The sequence below is a fragment of the Zophobas morio genome, unplaced genomic scaffold, assembly GCF_036711695.1.
Source record: "Zophobas morio isolate AGI-343-1 ecotype UQ-CSIRO unplaced genomic scaffold, CSIRO_AGI_Zmor_V1 ptg000046l, whole genome shotgun sequence".
NCBI lineage: Eukaryota > Metazoa > Arthropoda > Insecta > Coleoptera > Tenebrionidae > Zophobas > Zophobas morio.
In genome coordinates, this window is record NW_026972151.1 from 886469 (window position 1) to 908319 (window position 21851).

At 34.8% G+C, this 21851-nt stretch overlaps 1 protein-coding gene across 1 annotated transcript; it reads right to left on the reverse strand.

The window, feature by feature from the left end:
• Positions 1 to 13716: 13716 nt before the first annotated feature.
• Positions 13717 to 21240, reverse strand: LOC135142032 (alpha-tocopherol transfer protein-like). The gene is made up of 7 exons (XM_064073679.1): positions 21035 to 21240; positions 20657 to 20887; positions 20463 to 20610; positions 20166 to 20415; positions 14204 to 14314; positions 14046 to 14148; positions 13717 to 13996 (listed from the first exon to the last, which is right to left on the reverse strand). Exons 2-7 carry the CDS (start codon positions 20793 to 20795, stop codon positions 13848 to 13850), a joined length of 900 nt encoding a protein of 299 aa, XP_063929749.1. The 5' UTR covers positions 20796 to 20887; positions 21035 to 21240; the 3' UTR covers positions 13717 to 13847.
• Positions 21241 to 21851: the final 611 nt, after the last annotated feature.

A 21851-nucleotide genomic window follows, 5' to 3' on the forward strand; every position in this document is an offset into this window, starting at 1 on the left:
TGCACTCTTGCGAATCATTTTTTACAAATATATTCAGCTCGCACACATATTATGTTAGCAATTAAAAAAAATCCGGCACAAGTTTACACAGGTGACTTAACGAAGGGCGGCCACCACTTGTCGACATTCCGGAAACGTCGACTGTCCCTGAGGGCGTTCCGGTTTTATATATTGTCCGGAGATCGGGTTAACAATCGTTATTTTGCACACGTGACGATAAATCACGATGTACCAGGAAAGCGGAGAGTTTTGCTGATAGAGGACGTAAGTGGGACATCAGTATACGTTAAAATAGAAATTGAGACAAAGCGGTGCTCTCTGCGCTCGCTATTGGAAATTACGGACGACGAAAGAAATTCGCAAAATGAGTTGGATTAAACATAATAGACTGTATTCGTTTGTCAGTAATTATACATATTAGTTTAATTTGTTGTTGGATATTTCAGCAGAAAGACTGCAGCAAAATATCTAGGTCACGCAGATCGCTTTGGTGGCTATAAATTTTAGTAAAAACTGATTGCTAAAAGGAAATGAACTTGAAACAACTATTCCTCTAGCGTATGACATCTTACGAGAGGCCGAAGGGTCGGAAATCAGGTGCCGCAACCGACCGGAAACTACTCTGCCTGGCCAGACCGACCTTCTCCCTGTCTTTATTCTGAAACTTAATTGGTCCATTCGTTGTCCAAGGACGCGATAGGAATCAACTGATCCTCGGTCAAGATCTCTTGATAGACGGTTCGGCCCGAGCGAACATTAATAAGGGTAGAAAATAAACAGTTGTTGTACTATCGGAATATCTAATTTTCTGAGCTTGTCTGAGTTTTCAAGAGGCCTTTCCTGTTATTTTATAAAATTACCTAATTAGCTGGTGAATGAGTGCGTAAAGAGTATTGTGTTTGTTTCTAATTAAAAATATTTAAAATGGTTGTAAATACGCAGTCCCTTTCATTGTTGGCCAGTATGGAGTTCACAAAGGAAGGAGCATCCTACATCAAATTAAATTAAATTATGGCTGAGAAGTGGCTCAAAAACAAAGACTCGATAAAAATAAATGGGTTTGATCAAATTTATACGGTCCGTTTTTGACTTTATTCCGACAGTTTTCGTGCCTTTGATGTGTTATCTGCCCACTGGCCAAAGGATTTTGCATGCGGAACAGCGGATGCCAAAATGTTTGGCGAAAATCTGAAATAAAATAAAAAAGGGGGCGTTTAAATATAACTTCTCCTATTTTATTTAAATTAGCATAGTAGGTAGGATAAATATTCATCAAAAGAACTCCGCAGTAGCGTTGAAAATAACTTAAAAATAGACACTAAAAAACATAGTCAATTTTAATAACTTCCGTTTGTAAAGTTTTTCATATACCCAACATTTCTCTACACCGTCTTGAAATTTTGTTTAAAACGCCAGACGCAAATTACTCCTGTTTTTGCGCCGTAAAATCGCGTAGGGTCTTATTTCCATAGATAAAAGCAATAATCGTTAGAGTAACGATGAAACCCGTCCATATCTTTATACAAAACTTGAAATACTTGTTACATGTGTATAGAGAGAACGTCTGCAGAGATTATACCGCACAAAGCCGGCACTAATTAACTGTTTAACAGTACTTAAAGCTACCTAAAAGTCATGACTTGTGTTTTAATTAAGCGGACGAACAATAATTACAATCAATTTTGAAAGCATATCGTTTTTATTACCATCACAAAGGTTGATAAATTGAAACATTGTCGTATTTCCTACCTTTGAGTTTGTGGATTGTTGCCACTACAAGTAATAAATTAGTACTAGAAGGCAAACTTTGTTCGCTAAATGGATTAGGTGTAAGTAATTGATTTGGAGTGAATTGCTCTAAACCCTAAGCGAGTTAAGTTCTCCCGGTTTTTATTGTGAAGTTTGAATTACCCACATCTCCATTGTTTACTTGAGACAAAATACACATAAAAATGGAACAGTCGGTGGAATTGGTGGCACAAATTAACTCTTTGTTTGTACCTTTATTTGGTTACATTTTCTTTGTCCCACCTTTACAGAGCTGTTAGCACGACCATGTAGGCAACCCATTATACCTACATCTTTAACATTATTACATTTTGAATTAATGTCAGTCAATTTTGCAATGATGTGCCAAATATTACGGTTAATGAAAAATAAAATGAATTTTGATGTGTTATTACGAAGCTCGCTGCGCTCACTCGGGCTTAAAACAGACATTAAATCAGATCGGCTCTCTTCAATCCCGACTGATTCCATTCCACGATTTAATATTAGGCGACGAGTCAATATTGCATTCTGAATACCCGAATCCGAACACTTGTGTTACCCAAACCAAATACATTATTATTTGATTTATGCTGGCCAATATCCAATATCTACTCTCACCGTCTCTAAGTTCTTACTGAGAAAATGTTAAGTATCTAGAAATTAAATTGTGTTCGTGTGAAATGTGAAAGTGAAGTTCCAGTATTACGAGCCGTTGTTTACTCTTCAGGAAACAATAAGATTAGAGAAATTGAAAGCATGATCGATGGTACAAACTTTTGTGAAGTTGAGACGTTGACTTGTTTACCTAGGGCCATTTTTCATTAAGTTATCACTTTCGTCTAAGCCTCTAAAATTAACCCAATTTTCCAATAGCGTAATTTTTCGCGCTTTAACAAGTACCTGAATGTAATGCTGCGTGATTGATGTAACATTTTCTAACATCTAAACTTTTCCGCAAATCTCATCTGTTTCGGCAAAGTTATCTTAAAACTTTTCCTAATCCATAGCAGGAAAATCATAAGTGACGCCAGCGAGAAAACGCGGTCCACTCCACTTACGAATAAATCCGTTCCGAGATTAAAAGCAAGTGAAGAGGAATTATCAATTACCTCGGTCGTATTCAGGCGCGGTTTGGGCCTAGAAAATTGAATTTTTCCACAAATTGTTTCATTTTATGCATCATAAATCCGAAAAATCGCACCAAGTCACGAACAGGCGTTCTTGTAAAAACGGAAAAATTCAATCAATCCGGACCGCAAATTAATAATAACTGCGGCGGAGAGATTTTAAAGTGAGGAAATGAATTTGACACACGCGGAAGAATTTGGAAAGGAAGGCTGAGAGTGGGAGATAAGGAAATGGATACCTTTGGAGTTATTAAGGAGGAATTCGGAATGTTTGAATTTTTAGGAACTAATAGGACGGATGATTCATTTTGGTTATCAGACGCACGTATAAACACGTTTTAGAATAAATTTTGCACACAAAGTGGCGCAGGCAGTAGGATTTTTCTGAAGGATTTCGATGCCGTTCTTACACCAGATTTCATGATTTCTGGAAATAAAACGTAAAAATAAATTAAACTAAAGAACTAGAATGCTGGCTGTGAAATAATACCGGATTTTATTTTAAGAATGTAATTTATCATTTAAGTATTTCATGTGCCCCATATACCTTTTCAAAAAAAAAAATTACGCTTCTGGACAAGATCTGATTTTTTTCTATTTTTACTTCTCGAGCGTAAGCTAAGGAAGTATTGTAATAGGGTCCGTTGGACGAATTGCTACTTTCATGTTTTTTTCATAACTCCTGTAATATGATAGAATAGGTCTACCGCTCTGTCTGTCTTCTGTATATATAACCAAACTTTTTCTAATCATCCCCACCAACAATATGATGACATCGCCTACAAAATTTACAACAGTAACAGTTATTTAAATTTTATAAAATAACATACTCCTACACTTGTAGTTTATGAATCCATGTTGAGTTTCCAAAATTTTATAACATTTGGCAATTTAAATTTAAAACTATGAAACCGGATGCCCTTAAATCTTGCGATCTTTTTAAAGTTATCGTAAGAATGATAAATCGTTAACAACAATTTATCAGTTTATCCCCTGCCAAAAAAATAAAGGGGATAAACTGAAAATTTTGCCGAATAAATTCTACCTAAAATATGCAAAATATTATGACTCGATGCTTGTGGATTATCAATGCATTAATATTGCTTAGAATTACTTATACAGGATGACTCAAAACAATTAATGAATGAAGCAACAATATTTTATTGATCAAATCAAGAACGGCCCACCCAATTTTCCCTAAAATTCGAATATACAGAATTGTTATTACTGGTATTACATTGCTCTCATCATAATTTATGTTCGTGTCCTTGCTAAAATGTTCATGTTCATTACACAATTTTTTGATGGAAAAACTCACTTGAAATAGACGCATAGCATATTTATTTATGTGCACTTTACCAGCCCACGCCTAACTTTACTTTAACTTAAAGAGTTTATCGTAAAAAAATAAAACTTGCAAAATAAAATTTTATAACTTTTCGAAAAAGATGTATTTGTTCCCTTGTACTTCAGGAATTAGGGAAGTTTTGTCTAAATAACTACCAATTTTTTTAACTCTGAACATACGAAAATAAATACAGGCGTAGAAGCTTAATTCCTATGGTTAATTTGAAAAAAAAAACACATCAATACATTGGAAGTGGAGCTGTACTCAACAAAAGTACTTGAAGTATCAAGTACAAAGTATTGCTTGAAATAGTGTTTAAGTAAAGTACTAAACACTTACCTTTAACAATAGTACTTCAAGTATCAACTATACTTGAAGTAATGAAACTACTTGGAAGTACTTGAAAATACTTGAAATACTGCAAATACTTCAAGCACGGTCTTTGAAATACTGCAGAATTACACAACTTTTTATTTTCTAAATAAATAAGTTTAATGCATTTTGAAGTTTACTCGGAAGAATAAATAAATAACATAAACATTGGCTTCAAACGATATTTTCTCAGGCTTTCTTTATCTTTTCTTTAATCCTTAATAGCTTAAGTATACTAATATTACGCCAGTTAAAAATTCATTAACATCAACACGTTAAGCACGCGATGACATTAACATTGTGCCTCACTGTCCGATGATTATGTCTGCCATTAAAACAGCGTCGCATTAATATGTGCCTCATACTTATACAGCCTGTTATTAAATTGAATGCAAAAAATTAAGTGGTAGTGGAACTTATCAATTTATGAAACTTTGCGACCTAACATTTTTTCAAAAACCCATTTTTTGGCCTATTCTTCTTTCGTTTTGACGAGCTAATCAGTGTTTCAAAACAAATTCACTTTCGTTGACACAGAGAGGCGTTTTAGCTAAACACTTGCGTTGTGATTGTAATCATAGTGTTCTGGTAGTTTTCTCAATGTTAAAGGTGCTACAATGGTTTATAATCTTTTGAGAACTTATTGGTAATTCTATTAACTGATTTTACTTTATTAAAGCAATTAACAATTCAAATATTATTACAATTATTAATAGAAATTATCATTTATTTTTCTACACGTAAATTGAAAGTTCCGATGTTACAGTTGGTTAAACTGATGCCAGATCCAGTCCCTCGAGTTATCGTAGCTTCTATTTCTGTATGTCCAATGAGACTGGTACTGTAATTATTCAAGTTTACTCCGCAGCTTGTATTACTGGTAACTTCCGTGAGCTCTGTTGAAGATTGTAACATTTTATTTGCTATCGAAATTTTATTTTGTACAGAATATTCTATATATGTCTCTGCTACCATAGTAGAGCGCCACCCCCCATGTCGTTAAGTGGTTGTAATATTGGCTCCTAAGTCGGCTAACAGGGTGGCGGAGAAACGCCTGAAGCAGTGCCCTGTATAATTTTCCGGGTGAGGCAATTTGAGATACATTGCTATTTATTTTGCTACATTCCTTATTTTGTTGACGCCAACCACTTGATTAACACATTTTTCCCTGATATATTTCACAAAAAATCTTTGACTGGTAGTAACTGTCGGATGTAAATCACAGTATTTTCACAATACCTTCACAGTTCGTCCCTTCTATAAGCTCCGCAAAGGCCAATTATTAAGATCATCTGAACAATGGGTCAAAATTATTTCAATAAAACTATTTATATCAATTTGAATTACCTACCTTTTCTAGCAGAAATCTATTATCAGGTGCCTCTTGTAAAAATCTCTCTTTTTCTTCTTTTGTTAGAATCTTCGACTTTTCTGGTCGGTCCTCAATTGACTTGTTTTTTCAAATATGGTATCAGTTCGGAAATATTGCTATATTTACAGTTTCTTTAAGGTTCAGTGTACTTTTTAACATCGAATATATCGACCATAAAGTTGAGGGTGCTACCTTTTTTATTTTATGCTCGCAATATGCCAATAACACAGATTCGGACACTTTTTGGATTTTCTTGTAACTGCACCACTCTTTCAATTCCCTATAGGCAAGTTCGTATTGTCTTAAGGATTTTTGTGGTAGGTATCAATTGCGACACCGCACTTTGTGCCGCTTCGAAAACTTCTTGGGGTAACTCATTTTCACTTTCAGAACCTCGTTCAGAACCCATTTTTTTTAATAAAACACTATAAAATTGCAGCTCCAAAACGAGTTTTTGAAACAACTGATTTTCATTGTTTGCTATGTTGCTATGGATCGTCTTGTATCAAAAATTTACTTGATTTGATTTCTTTGCTTTGATTTTATTGGATTCTCGTTATTCATTTTTGAGTTTCCACTAATATGGAGCTATGCAGTTTTCAAAAAAACATTGTTTGATACTCGATTGCGAAATTCATTTGTATTCTCGAATGTTTTTTTGCTCGCGATGCTCGAAAAAAAAAACTTATTCTTGAAGGCAAATGTAGCATTTCGCAATCTAGATTCAAAAATACAGTTGGTTTCAAAAAAAAACAGGACAAATGACAGTGAGATGAACGTCATATTCCCATTGCTTTTCATTGATCTACGAGAACCTGATTTGCTGATCTTGACCCGCTTTTTTTAAACCATCAGCTGGAACTATTTCTAGACACTGCTACCACTCAGGACCGTGAATTTTACACAGGGACATAATCTCATTGTGAGCTATTCCTCTTTTTTTTTGCATATATTTCGCAATCACGGTGTATAAACACAGAAATTAAATACGCTCGGCTCTGGATCTACTGAATTGATGCTGTGCTACGTAGCTTGAGTTTGGTGGCCCAAAGTCAAACAAAAAACAACAGCCCTGCAACTTGAACACCTTCAGAGAATGGCGTGACTCAGTGTCACAGGAACAGTGAGAACCACTCCCACAGCGGCTCTGGAAACACTTCTTTGCTTAGCACCTCTCAACCTTTACATAGAGGAAGCGGAATGAGGAGGTCTCTCAGACTTCACTCTCTGGGAGTATGAAACAAGCAAGGTCGCATAACGAAGCACACTCGTATCTTGACTGAGGCGTTCAACAAAATACCTCTGTTAAGGATAGGTTGTGAACAAATGGGCACAAAATTAATATATGAGAAGACATAATTATAGAATATCAATACGTCTATCTTACAAACAGAACTGATCGAAATAACGCTGGGAGGTAGAATAGTTGCTGCACGTGAAATCGACAACAAACCAGTACGCATACTTACCGACAGCAGGTCGGCACTACTAGACAGCTGCGTGGTTCTATTCGGGCTGGTTTGGGATTGCAGACAAACGCTAAGGTATGTAACGCAGAGGAATAGGGTGGAACTCTGTTGGTTTCAAGGGACAAACTGCGTAAACTGATAGAATTCCTTACGGGACATTACCAGTTTAACAATCACCTACAAACGATAAGACAAGTAACAGACGCCCTCTGTCGTGGATGCAATGAAGAAGAGGAAACAGCTGAACACATTCTTCGTGTGTATCCAGCGCTAACCTCTTTGAGGAAATCCATGCTAGGGGACATCTAGCATAGTATGACAAAAATAAGGGAGTTCCCACCGTCTGCATTATTCAAGTACAGTCAGGTAGTTTGGTGGCTTGACGATTAAAGGAGTGGGAAGACACCGTGATATGGACTTGGTGAAGGTACAATGGGTCCAAAGGCCCATATAATTAGAATCCAAAATCCAGAATCTATTGGATAATAATTTTGGTGATTACACGAAATCGAAAATTTCCAATTTTGCAACGATTCCATCAGTACCGCTGCTCAAAAGTGTAAAATAAAGTTCCAACAATTTAATATATTAATATAAAGAAGACATGTACCACAGTTACAATGTTTTCTTGTAACGAATGTAGCGACCAGCGACACATGTGCAAGTTTAGTTCTTTTATGGGTCGTTGGTAGCTCTCCTAGGGGAATTTGTAGGTAGTATCTAGTGAGAGGGTTGGTAGAAGTTGGCTGCTTGGTAGACGGGTAAGATGCGTTATTCTGTGTCACGGTTATTTTGTTTGGTGTAAGTGAAAGGACGAGGTAAAGTAGTTAGGTTAGAGGGAAGCCTTTTCCCCAACACGCGTAGCTAATTCTTGAGGTTTTTCCAAGCGGAAATATGCGAACTTTTTACGGACACCAACATGTGGTGTAAATGTGTTTTATTGTTTGTAAATTCACAGTCCATGTTAGGGTTTTGATCGTTAACTGGTTCTAACACAATTTAACGGTCCTGAGATTGTTCAGATAAAGAACTTGCTAGGAGACATCATGAGATTCACATAGTCAGGACTCCTTCTTTGTTTATCAAATTATGAATAAGGTTTCTGGATGCTTATACTTAAGTGTTACATTATAACACTTCTTAATTCTTCACCAAGATTGCTGATAGTTCATTTACGGCAATTAAATTAAACTAACGTCGTCCCACTCTGGGAAGACGACCGTGAAAGTGCGGAAGAATGCACAACATCGTGGACTGAGGTACATCACCGAGACATTTTTCTCGCAACGTTGAAAATTACACCACCGAGAAGCATTTCTCGAGACGCTGAATGCATTTTGTGTTTATTTATCATGTGTTTTGTTTGGTATAAGTTGGGGACAGTCCACGGTAAACTCTCAAAGCTAATTGTTTTAAGTAACCAGTTACTTGGATCAAGGCATAATTTAACATCCTATAAATTCTTTGTTTGAACCGTTGATAAAGTGTGGTATAATTTAACTTCATGTAAATTCTTTGTTTGAACCGTCGATAAAGTGTGGCAAACATTAAACCCATGTAATTTCTTTTAGCTTTGCAATTTTTCACCTCATGCAATTTTTCTGTATCTCACAATTTTACCTTCAGTAATTTTCTCTGTTGTATAATTTAAATTGAAGTATTATTCCACACCAGATCTTTTTTGTATTTATAAATCTTTGCTAGTTTTTTTTCATGTAAATATGTATTTTGTTGATTAATGTTTCCATCATTAAATTGTCTGATGTCCAATCTTAATCTCAGATAACAATTCTTTGCTGTTTCAAATTTCACGGGAGTGTATGGTGAATTTAAATGTTTACTTTTTTTTAACTTTAACACTTGTTCGGTTGTAGTTTAATATCAGAGTCATAGAAATTGAACATTTAAATGGGATTGAGGTAAATAACACAGAAACACGTGGCGGAAGCGGAGTGCGCGGTTCTTTGTCGAGCTGGCGGTCGCTCCATCTGCACAAAGGACGCAGATATTGAATAGAAGTCAGGGGAGCGGTCGGGATGACGTGACGCTCCCGACTTGTCCCAAAGGCCGGGCTTTCCAACCACGAGTTTGCGACCGTAACGACCCTTTAGCGCGGGACGTTTCTTCGTTAGAGAGAGGGGTGCTGGGCGGCATGTGCTTACCAATAGCGTAGAATCACCGTCGTGGTGGGAGAACAGCCACAACCAGGAGCCCCAAATTCCGCTCGTGCTACAACGTACCCTGTGGGTAATTTTGCTGTGCTCTAGAATGGAATTGATATAGTTCGATTACCACACTCTTATAGCGATCTGGTGTCGCTGTCGCTGCATAGAGTTTTTATTACAATTTTGTTCTCTTGTTGACTGCCATAATTTTTAATTTGGTGCCACACGCCCGCTATAACTTCTGTATTTGCATGCAGTTACTTCAACTACTTCAGATTTTTTCTTAGTTGTTATTCAATTTGTGATATTCAGATATTTGCATTGATTCAGAACGTCTAATTTGATTTCATTCAAAGTTAGGCAAGTTTTTTTTGTAGCTGAGCATTAAGAGGTGTCTTCAACCTGCACAACTTAGCCGCAGCTTTTTTTTTGTCAGGGGAGGAATAAATGATTTTGTGTCCTCCATATATTTTGTGTTTTATTTAGCGGTACTTTTCCAACCTTGGGGTCCACCACTTGCATCTGAACGCATTCCACCTCAAAAAAAAGAAACATAATGTGGGATTCCATTTTGTCAGACGATCACAGCCAAGGCCTAATTTTTGAATTTTTTAAATCTTCGCGGGCTTTCAATTTTTTTTCACATGTCAATTTAAGGCAGGATATTTAGGTTATCACAAGAATAACATGTTTTTTTTGATGAATAAATAAAGGCGCCAGAGGGGAGTAAAAACTGCAGTTAGTTGAGGCACAACTGAACAAGAACAAGAGGAAGAAAGAAAAAATATGGAATATTTGCTACGAAAGTAAATTTTAGGATTAGACATTGAAATAAAGAAGGAGCAGCTAAAGAAACATAATAACATGGGAATGTAATATAATATGAAATTAAATAGTAATATAGCATCTATGTGTTAAAATTATAAATTTCCAAAAAAAATTGTTATAAAACTTCTTCGAAATTCACTTCTCGTTCCTCGGTTTTAAACAATATTGACCTGCTATTTGACTTATAAGTCCATTTTTTATTAAACACACAATCAACAGCATAGACAATTAATATCAACACTATTTCAACTACACAACTACAAACTAACCTAAACTATTTGATATTCCAATACAAACAAACGTTAATGTTGCCAATAGTGTGATAACCCAAACTTCCCGCCTTTAATTGACTTTGAAAAGGTTTGAAAGGCCCGCGAAAAATTCAAAAATTCAAAATTTAGCCTTGGCTGTGATCGTCTAACAAATGGGAACCTACGTTGTGTTTTTTTTTTGAAAAGTGGCGGGATGACGTTCTTTCATACAAGTGCATACAGTGCGTGTGAGTCGAGAGCGCAAGAAATAATAAACAAAAGTTTGGGAGGGGCCGAAATGGCACCCTTCCTTAGGAGGAAAAGAAATGAAGAGCGAAAGTGACTCAGCGTGCCCTACTGGCGGTCCCGCAGGGCCAAGTCGTCATCGGTCGTCATCCCCAAAAACCCCCTAGGGCTCTATTCACAGATATATTACATTTCAAACACCTTAAGATATATGAAAGAAAAACACTCGCGAATTGACAGACATACATTGAATATCACAAATTTAATAAAAACAAAGCAAAATCTGAATTAAGTAACTGGATGCAAATATACAAGTTATTACGTTCGTGTGGCAGCAGATTTTAAGGTTACGGCAGTTAACAAGAGCACAACAAAAGTACCCCTGGGGCGTGCTAGCACAAGTGGATTTTTGGGCTACCGGTCTGGAGCTGTTCTCCCCCCCCCCCCCCCCACGACGGTGATTCTATCTATTGCAAAGCCTACCCGCACGCACCCCCATTACGATCATGCTGTGCGAACCTAGGCCATTAAGGTCACCAGACCCTCAGTTAGATCTCGACTATTGGTCCAAGTCGAAAACACTAAAACATCGGCGGCCACCCCTGAATCTATCCAAACCTGTGGACTCGTACAGGTGACACGTTAATCTCGCAAGCCCGACAAGGAACAGCACTCCGCTTCTGCCACATTTTCTGTGTTATTTGACCTCAATTCCATTTTATGTCCAATTTAAATGTTCAATCTCTTATAACTCTGGTATTAACAACAACTGAACAAATGTTAAAGTTTCAAAGAGCAATAAACAACATTTAAATTTGCCATACAATCTTGTGAAATTTTAAACAACAAATAAATCTTATGTGAGATAAAAATTGGACATCAAACAATTTATATGATAGAAACATTCATCAACAAAATATTTACAAAACAAAACTTAGCAAAGATTTATGAAACAAAAGATCTGGTGTAAAATGAACTTGTGCAAATAAAAATATTATGTGAGGTCGAAACTGTAGAGCATGAAATTTACGTTCAATTAAAATTATACAACAAAGAAAATTACTGAAGTTAAAACTGTGAGATTAGAGAAATATTGTATGAGGTAAAGAATTGCAAAGTTAACAAAATTTACAGGAGACTGATATTTGCCACACTTTATCAACGATTTAAAAAAGAGTTTACATTATGTCAAATTATATCATGATCTAAGTGATTGGTTACTTCAAAAAAACAATTTGCTTTGAGAGTTTAAAATACCACGAACTGGTTACCCCAACAAAACACATAATAACAAAAATATCCAATCATCGCTCCTAGGGAAAAAGCGTCTGGGTGATGTAAATTTTGAAATCGTTGCGAGGCAAAAGCGTCTCGGTGATGTAATTAATCTCTAGCATTGCGAGGACGAACCTCGATGAAGTAATCAATCTGTAGCGTTGTGAAGGCATGCCTCGAAGAATTAATCAATCTGTAGCGTTGTGGGGGCCGGCCTCGATGCATTGTTGCGAGGGCATGCTCCAGTGATGTGATCATGATAACGATGATAACGATGATAACCATCTAAGGGAAGATTTATTTTACTCCCGCCAGTTCACAGTATAATAAACTTTGTTTAACTGCCGTAAATGAACTATTAGCAATCTTGTGTGAAGGATTAAGAAGTGTTATAATGTAACACTTACGTATATGCATCCAGAAACCTATTCGTACTGAAACAACAAAGGTGTTTTCCTGACTAAGTGAATTTCATGAAATCTTCTAGCAAGTGATTTATTTAAATAATCCTGATTATTAAACTGTGTTTGCACTAGCTGACGATTAAGAAAAACTAACTTGATGGGTAAATTTACAAACAATGAAACAAATTTACAGCACGTGTTTCTCGTTGAACGGAAGTCCGCAATTCTTGATTAAAAGGCCGCAAGAATTAACCGCGCGGGTTGGGGACAACTGTATCATTATGAAAGTTACGATGGATTATCGTTAAACAAAGGCTTCCTCCCATTTTATTAACTACCAAACCAACTAATTTAAACTAGATCTTACCACGTGGTTACACTCACACAAGCACATTCAGACTGACTCTACGCCATGCATAACTCAATACTCATGCAAAACTAACCCCTTAGCGCTATTAATTGTCCGACTACCAAGCAAGCGTTTTCGTGCACCAGGTTGCCTATGTTTAACGATTTCTTTTTTTGTCTCTTTCAAATTCAAATTATTCGAATGTGATTTCGCGCCGCTGTTAATTAATTTCAGCGCGAAAACTTTGATTCAAATTCGGTCACCACAATAGAAATTAAACTTTTATACATTTCCCAACTATGTATTACTTGGTTAAGGAAAGTCTAAGCCGTGACGGTGCAACAACTGTATATGCTACTAAATGTTTCGGATATGTTGCGGTCCAACAAACTCCGTTCCCTCGACTTTGTAAATATAGCTTATCTTATCACCCTATACACCCAATACACTAGTAAGTTTGCTGCAAGTTATCTTACATTAAAAAAATATTAGGTACTTCTAACTAATTTTAAGAGAAACGCACCTTTTCCGACTTACTTCTTGCTCCAACCTGTAACTTTTTTTTTCTTTTCTCCGAAAAGGGGTAACTGTTGCAGTCATTCTTCAGTAACTTAAGTACCAGTAGTTAATGCATATTTTGTCATTTACACTCTGCATTTGAATTAACTGACAGTCTGTCAAAGTTCTGCTAATTTGTCAACCACTAAAAGGGCATATACAAAGACAAAAATCCCACAAAATTACTTAGACATATTTATTAAAAATAAAATTTTAATTCAAGAACCCTAACAACAAACACATATTTTTCCAAATTGCAAGTTAACATTGTATATATTTTTCTAAACTATAATTCTCCTACTACCCTTATTTTTCAATCGAGGTTCAGCTGCTTGAACGTCCCCGCCACTCCGAACATATCACTCGGTTTATTAGTTCCCAATCTCAGATTCTCGTTCGAAACAATCTTCAGATTCTCTTCAAACACGGGCTGATTATGTTCAAATACTTTATCCCATTTCGCTGGAAAATGCACATTTATTATGATTCCCGACCGTTAAATTTTTCTTACCGATTAAATTTTCCACAGTATCAAGATCGCCGCCGTAATCGTGCGGCAGACACTCTTTCGGAATCACTTTATGGAACGACTTCAGATCTTTGTGAATGCGAATCTGGAAATGTATTTAACCATGTCAATCGGTTAGATGAAAGATCAAATCAACCTACCCTTCCGTACAGCTTAGAAGGAAGCAATTTTTTTAGTATTGAAAGTAAGAGGTTGATAAAAGGCGGAGCGTTAATAAAATCGCAGCCGACGAAACGGCCAGAATAGGCGCCCTGAAAAAGATTACTCATAAAAATTCATAGGCATTCAATAATAATTATCCACTACTAAAAAATAATAAATTAGTAATATTTTTATCACATTATTTAACAGTGATGCTTAAAAAAAATAAACCTAACATCAATTTCCTGCCGGGGCGACTTCAGGCTGTTATACTCTCTTCTGAGAAATAAACAAATTAGTGCCCCTCTGCACGATATCAAACAAACTAAAATAATAGAATAGCCTACTTAGGTTAGGTAATCTTCCATTTCTTCTAATAAGACTTTTATTATATTTATGTTAAGGGAGGTATTTAGCTGAAAAAAGTAAAAAATCTCTAAAGTTCCGGAAATCGTTTGAAGGATGACCGCAATTTTCCATATTTAAAAAGGATTCTCAAACACCTGTTTATTGAGTTGAAAATGTTAGGACCACAGATGAAAATTGATGAATAAAGAATGTATAGGTGCGTCAAAATTTTGGGGCACCGTCATCCTTTTGTTTTTTTTTAATCAGGACGTTCCAGATAAAAACTGAACACGAATTCATAAACTACACGTTTATGACTACACGTGACCCATTATGTACAATTTTGAGGTGACGTCATCACATGATTGGTGGGGATGATTGGACAAAATTTGGTTAGCGTTTTACCATCTACACGATATTCATAATGCACATGTAAAATTTGACAACAATCGCTCAGTAGTTTCGGAGATATCTGTCTAACAAAAATCGTCATGGACGGCGGACCGACAGACAGACAGACAGACAGACAGACAAACCTTTTAGTGGAAATAAAGGAAGACGTGTATTACGTTGCTGAATACAAAAAGATGCTTTTTTTCAAAAATATTAAATTTGACTCTTCATACGATTTCAAAAAATCAAGTTGGCCTGGTATCTCCAAAACAAATGTTGATGGAAATTTGAATAATATTTTAGGGGATAGAGTTCAAATAGTTTTACTTGTGTATCAATTTCAATGAGTTCTGATAAACCGTTCTGGAAATATTTAGCTATATCTACACTTTTTAGCAAACCCGTGTAGAGAATCCACATATTATACCAGAGTAAACTGCGAAAAAATTCAAGACAGTTGCAGCCTTGAAAACTACAATAATATTTTGATTTTATCGCGAAATATACCATCAACAAATACTTATAACCACAACTTCACGTAGGAAGACCGCCGCTAAGGCAGCGAATCAAAATAGATGCATGTAGCGGAAGCTTTCAAATCATTTGCAATGGTAATCTCTTTAAATTTCTAACCACCGATTGTGTTAACGTGTAAGTCGGTAATTAAAAATTCATTAAAATTACATTAATTGTCTTACTTATTTTAATTAGTTCTAAATTTCATATTTTGATTTAGAGCCCGAATAATGCCAAAGATTTATCCGCCAAAGCATTGTTTGTAACAACATCGTAATATTAAGACAAATTTATTTTTACTTTAATCAGGATCGAATTCCGATAACCAAAACCTGGCGTAGATCAGTTATCGATGATAAATTAAAAGCATTTAGGATCATTTATTGGGTAAAATCGGAAAAGTTTTCAATTTAAAAAGTTTTCTTTGTCCCATATGTGTATTTTTTATTAAGTCGTAATGTAAGGTTTAGCGGGTAATATTATGATGTATTTTCTCAGATTAAATACGACACTTATTTTAAATTGTTAGAAGGATGTCTCAATATTTTAACTTTTATTTTGTTTACTTTTTCTTTCCGTGGATACAGATGCCTCGTTACATTGAATGTATACATAAACAGCCAACATTTTGTTTGCACTTCATTTGTGTGTCATTAAATATAAATTTTCTTCGGCCACAATTTTGTACGCAATATTTGCGTTGAAAACTTTTTTGAACTCGTATCCCTTAACGCACTCGTCACATTAATAATAATTATTGAATTCCGCAGGTACATTTGTATTTCTTTACGAAACTTATTTACTGTCACAGTTATTCCAATGGATTTAACGAATGGACATCCTTTGTTCTAGGAGTACTAAAATATCGAAAGTGTTATTATATTATTCATACCAGTTGTGGCTTCATGGCAATAAAGAAACCTTTAAGATCCTTGAAAATTTTGTCACCAAGCCTACTACGATTTTATAAAGAATACACTTTGGAATCAGAAAAATGTCAACGGCACGGTATGATGTACAAATACAGGTTTAAATTTAAAAACCTTATTATGAGGTGTAAAAAAAGAAGAATAACCTATTGAATACGTCTAGGATAAAACACTGAAGGATACAATTTCTGAAAAGCCCCTATGTGTACCAAAAATACGATTTTAACCTAGATACATTTCGAAAGTTGCATTGGTGCAGTGTAATACTAATAATAACAGTATTACATTCCCAAATTTTCCAGAAAAATAAAGTGAGCCGTTTCTAATTTAATCAATAAAATAAATTGACACATTCATTTTCTTTTTGAAGCACCTGTAGAAGCAAATCTAAAATATCTGCACGATAAATCACAAGTAAAATCTCAGATCTTAGATAGGGTTCATTTCTCAAAATTTTGAGGTGACGTCATAGATTTTTTTGGGGCGATAAGTAAATATATTTTGATCAAAAGTTTAAAAATTGCTTAAGATAACTTTAAGACATCTGCAAGATTTCAAAGTTATCGATTTTGCAGATAATTTTGATTTATTCCAAAAATCATTACGTTTCAGCTAAAAATTCAACACGGATTCATAAACTACATGTGCAGGACTATGTTATTTTGTACAATTTAAAACCCGTTTACATTGTTGCTAGGGATGATTAGACAAACTTTGGTTGGCGATTTACATTTTCATGATATTCATAACACACGTATAAAATTTGACAACACTCGATTAGGTAGTTTCGGAGATTATCTGTCTAACAAAAATCGACACAGACGGCGGACAGACAGATCGACAGGCAGGCAGTCGGAAATGAAACATTTTGTCATACTCCGGGTGGCATGACCCATCGCGACAATTTGAAAGCAACCAGTGGCCCGATGGACTCGATTACAATACTTCTTAGTTTACGCTCGGGAAGTAAAAACAGTTAATAAAACTAGAATGGGGTTAAATAAGCACAACAAAATCATAAGTTAGTGTTGTTACAAATCTTAATTTAAGTGGGCCGTTTTCTTAAAAGGAGTCTCTACGTTTGGCTCTTATGATGTCAATATATTTTCCGAATGTAATATCTCTACTATTAACAAATTTATTGTTATGAAATTTTAAATCTAACTTATCCATAACTTTCATCATATAATTGTGTGAGCAGTTTTTTTTTAAACAGTTTATTAAATTATCATATTCATATAAAATCAATATTTCAGTTATTTATCGAAATTTAGGAACGCGGTTTTCACCACTCTTTTTAGCTTGTAAAATTAAAATTTTAAACATCGTGCGAGATCTATTTTCGACTTTATTTGTTGGAACTGGAGTTTTGAAAGCTGAAAACCCTGTTCTGAAATTTCCTTAAATACTACACTGAGATATTGATTTTTAAAAATACGTTATGCAAAAATTTCACCAAAATTGAAACAAAAAGTATGAACACTAACTAACTTTAACAAAACTGCCCTTGCGTTATATAAAGAAAGTTATGGACAGTTTATATTTAAAATTTTAGATCCGTAAGTCTGTTAATAATGGAGATATTACATTCTGAAATGAACTGAAAATTCAATACATTAAGCGTAGCGAGTGGCGTTAAACAGATTAATTTAATGTTTTTCATTGCAAAAACAAAACTCAATTTAATTTAAGGAAATATAAGGTTAAAAGTAAGTAAGAAAAATGGTAATAGTATCCACTTTACGGTGAGCTAATTTCGTGTTTGCGCAGTGTTTCATAGCTAACAAAATATGAAAAAGTAGGTTTCCGGTTTCTGTTTATCTGTCTCTCTGTCGTCGACATGTCACTTTCTTGTGTCTTTCTGCTAGCGATTTATTAAGTTAAGTTAAGTTAAGTGAAGATTTTAAGGTACTTTAGTGTTCCCGAGTCGATTTTAAAGCTCTAATCAAAATTTGTCTCTTGTGTGCTGTCATCTTGAAAATTTTGACAACTCAATTTTATTTAAAATATACAAAATATAATACTTCTGTGGCTGCAGTTTACTAAACGGCAATGACTTTTAACTTACGCATATAGATTTTTGAGAAAATAAACGTACAAGTTTTACAATTTGTCTTAGAAATTAAAAAGCTGATCCCTCTGAAATTTTGCACGTGCTATACGATTATTGTGAACATGGCGAATTGCTAACCAAAATCCCAGGAAGATATTCTATTAAAATTTAAAAATATAAATCTCATTTGAAGTGTACAGAATATAATGACTCTTATTTTTATTTATTTGGCTGTTTGTACAAAATCTTTCAAATAAATTAAGGAATTGATTTTGCATGTATTGTATTTACCAAAACTAAAATATATATTTCTTCGTGCTAAAATTTATCATGATGTTAAATGAATATAACTTTACATTTAGTTTAAAACTCGACCACTACTTTTACTTTAACGTGTGTATAGTAGGACTTATCACAAAAACATAAAATTTGTAAACTCAAATTCCACGACATTCTCTCAGACTAATTTTCTTTTAACTATTATTATAATTTTCCGTAAAATTTACCTGTTTTGGAATCTAGTCGACAATAATGCCTAGTTAAACAGAAAAAGGCAATTAAATACCTTCAGAGACTAGTGTAAATTATATCCACGAAATGTGTCACTTGTACATAACAAAATGTCAACTTCTAATTCAGGCAAATAAATTACAGAGAGTAATTTTGTTAAAACGACGATCTAATTAATGCAGAGAAAAATGTGTCTATTATAAACAGAGCGCTGCGTAAAATATATCTCAGACAATCGTCCAGTTAGATAGGTCGCCCTGTTCTCGCGTGATATTGATCAGTAGTGAAGCAGTTTGCTGGCATGTACTTTTAAATATCTAAGAAAGCTAATGTGAACACAACAAATCGGCTGAGTATCATCTCATAAAGTAAACAGGTTTACAAGGAAGCCTAAATTAAAGCAGCTGAAGCATTTCTAAGGAATAGTAAGCGCAAGTTACTGAAAAAATATAATTTTCGGCGTGCTTTGTCTATACAATATCTTCTAGGCTGGTGCCCCTAACACTTTATATTATTTATTTATGACTGTGAAACTATTATAAAGAAAAAATTAATTACATCATCTAATTAATTGTACCGTACAAGCATGTCTTAGTTAGGCTGTAATTCTATAAAATTAATTTCGTATGTGAATTTGCAGTAATAAACTGATGTGATTTACTAAACTTCGCTACGATTTAAAATATCTTACAACAGAAATTTTAGTTGCTATTATATCACACATTTTGCACAACACAAGTTCTTACTAAGGAAAAACGTATACCGCTTCTTAACAACTTTGTTGATATATACATACCTACTAAATAAATTCAGAGGAAAATAATTTTAATAACAATAATTGGTACGCTGCGTATAAAACAAAAAAAATCTTTTGAATATAAGAACTTGTTATAACTGATTCACTTTGATCCATTTTTGCTTGAACATACAAACAAAGGAAATAAAGGAAATAAAAAATGTTAGATTTTTCATCACATAGCTCCACATTACCTTTGATTTCATTTTTTAACCAAATTCATACTTCAAGAAACTCCAAAATATGTCAACCGCAGACTAAAAAGAATATAAGTATAGAAGGTTCAACTGCTCGCGCAAGTGAGGTCAAATGCAGTTGTTTATTAATGTTTACAAAACCGTGCCTTTAAATTTATCGCATTACGAATAACTATTTATACTAATAATTATATACTCTCATGTAGTGATATCGCTTACTTGATACAAAGAGAGAAACTTGGATATAATGAGTGGATTATTCCTCGCTATAGTCGCAGCAGTATGTCCAGTAAAATCCGCCACGAACCTGTCTCCCACAGCATAGTCATTCCTAATCAAAATTTCAAACAGAAGTAGATTATACTTCACAATACTGACAATATCATAATCATTAGGATCTGAAGACCTGAGTTTCCAAATTATCACACGTTCCAAAGTCGGCGTCAACTTCGGTAACGGCAGAGTTATCCTAAAACAAACTTTTACCACCTCAATACCTAAAACTATTTTTTTTACGTCAGTTCTCGTGACGGTATAATGGACTTCCAGTCCTCAAACATGTTGAGGTGAACACCCCGCAGAGTACAGTATCCATCTAATTTTTGTTTGGTTTGTTCGACACGAAATTTATTTCTTAATAAGCAACGCTCGATGAAGTTTTCGTCTAAAATACGAAAGATGCAAAGGAAATTTTGGGGGAAAATACGTACCGTCAATTTTAGGTAAATGTTGTTGTTGTTTTAACCACTCGATTATTATCTTCACGTCGCGTTTTATGTCATCCTCTTTCACTTTGAAGTGTTTTCGCACTTTGACAATTTCGTCGTTCGTTACTTGGATGGCATCCATTGTAAAACAAAGACACGCAGACACAATAAACTTCTAAATTGAATGTTTCTGGTTATTTACCATCTTGGGGTCACTCGAGTTATCTGTTGACACTAAACAGAGATACTAAAAGTCGAGACTTTCAAAGGGTACCGTAGCTCGTTATTAAGGTATGTGGATCCTAATTGAATTATTCGGGGCTGACAATGGGAAAGAGGAAACGAGGAATATTGGACTAAAATTTGTTAATTTTAACGTACCTTGCTTTTAATTTTCTTCTATGAAATAAGGCGAAGGCTTAGTACATCTGCACTGGTTTGATCAGTGACCATGAGACAATAAACGGAACTGCACGAATGCAGAGATAATGCTATTCTATAGGAAAAATTATTCAATTGAAAGGTTCGTCTTGTGTGTTGTGATTAATATAACTGGGGCGTTCGTTTCGGTTGTCATCTGTTGAGCACACTTGCACAGCAATGCAGTTTAAATAGGTAATGATAATTAAAACACGGCTAACAGTTCTAGCGCAAAGGTCAAATTCTTTGATTTATTTGTGTTTTGACATGAAAAATAATCAAGTTTCTCTTTGATGTGATAATGCATACTGGTATTTTCAAAATAAAGTACATATGTATCATGTGTAAATTAAGAGACCACATGCTAAAAAATTATCTTATCGTGGGCAATGACCTTAACAGAAAAGAGGAAGAGATGTATCTTAACTGAAAGAAGTCTGTATATTTTCACCTTAAAACTTTAAATCTAAAATAATCGCTTCTGCTGATATCAGTTTTAACTCTAGATCACGTAATAGTTGTTTATGTATTAAGGGCATAATCAGGGAGACTGTGGCACGAGGGAATGTTTAAAGCCCGACGAAGGAGGGCTTTTAATTTCCTGAGAGCCACAATCGACAATTATGCACGTGGTACATACAACGTTTTATTCTATTTTAGTTTCTAAACTAGTTTTAACGAAATATTGAGTATTTTCGGCAAGACTGTGTGAATTGTGTCGATGCGAACTTTAATACATAGCTGGCTATTATTTAGATGTTGTTATGATACCACGTTG

Coding starts and splice junctions, on each gene's coding strand:
- LOC135142032 (XM_064073679.1), bottom strand. CDS start 20,795: ATGGATGCCATCCAAGTAACGAACGACGAAATTGTCAAAGTGCGAAAA. Junction 20,416..20,462: donor ATACCGTCACGAGAACTGAC/GTAAAAAAAATA, acceptor AGTTTGTTTTAG/GATAACTCTGCCGTTACCGA. Junction 13,997..14,045: donor TACTGTGGAAAATTTAATCG/GTAAGAAAAATT, acceptor TGCATTTTCCAG/CGAAATGGGATAAAGTATTT.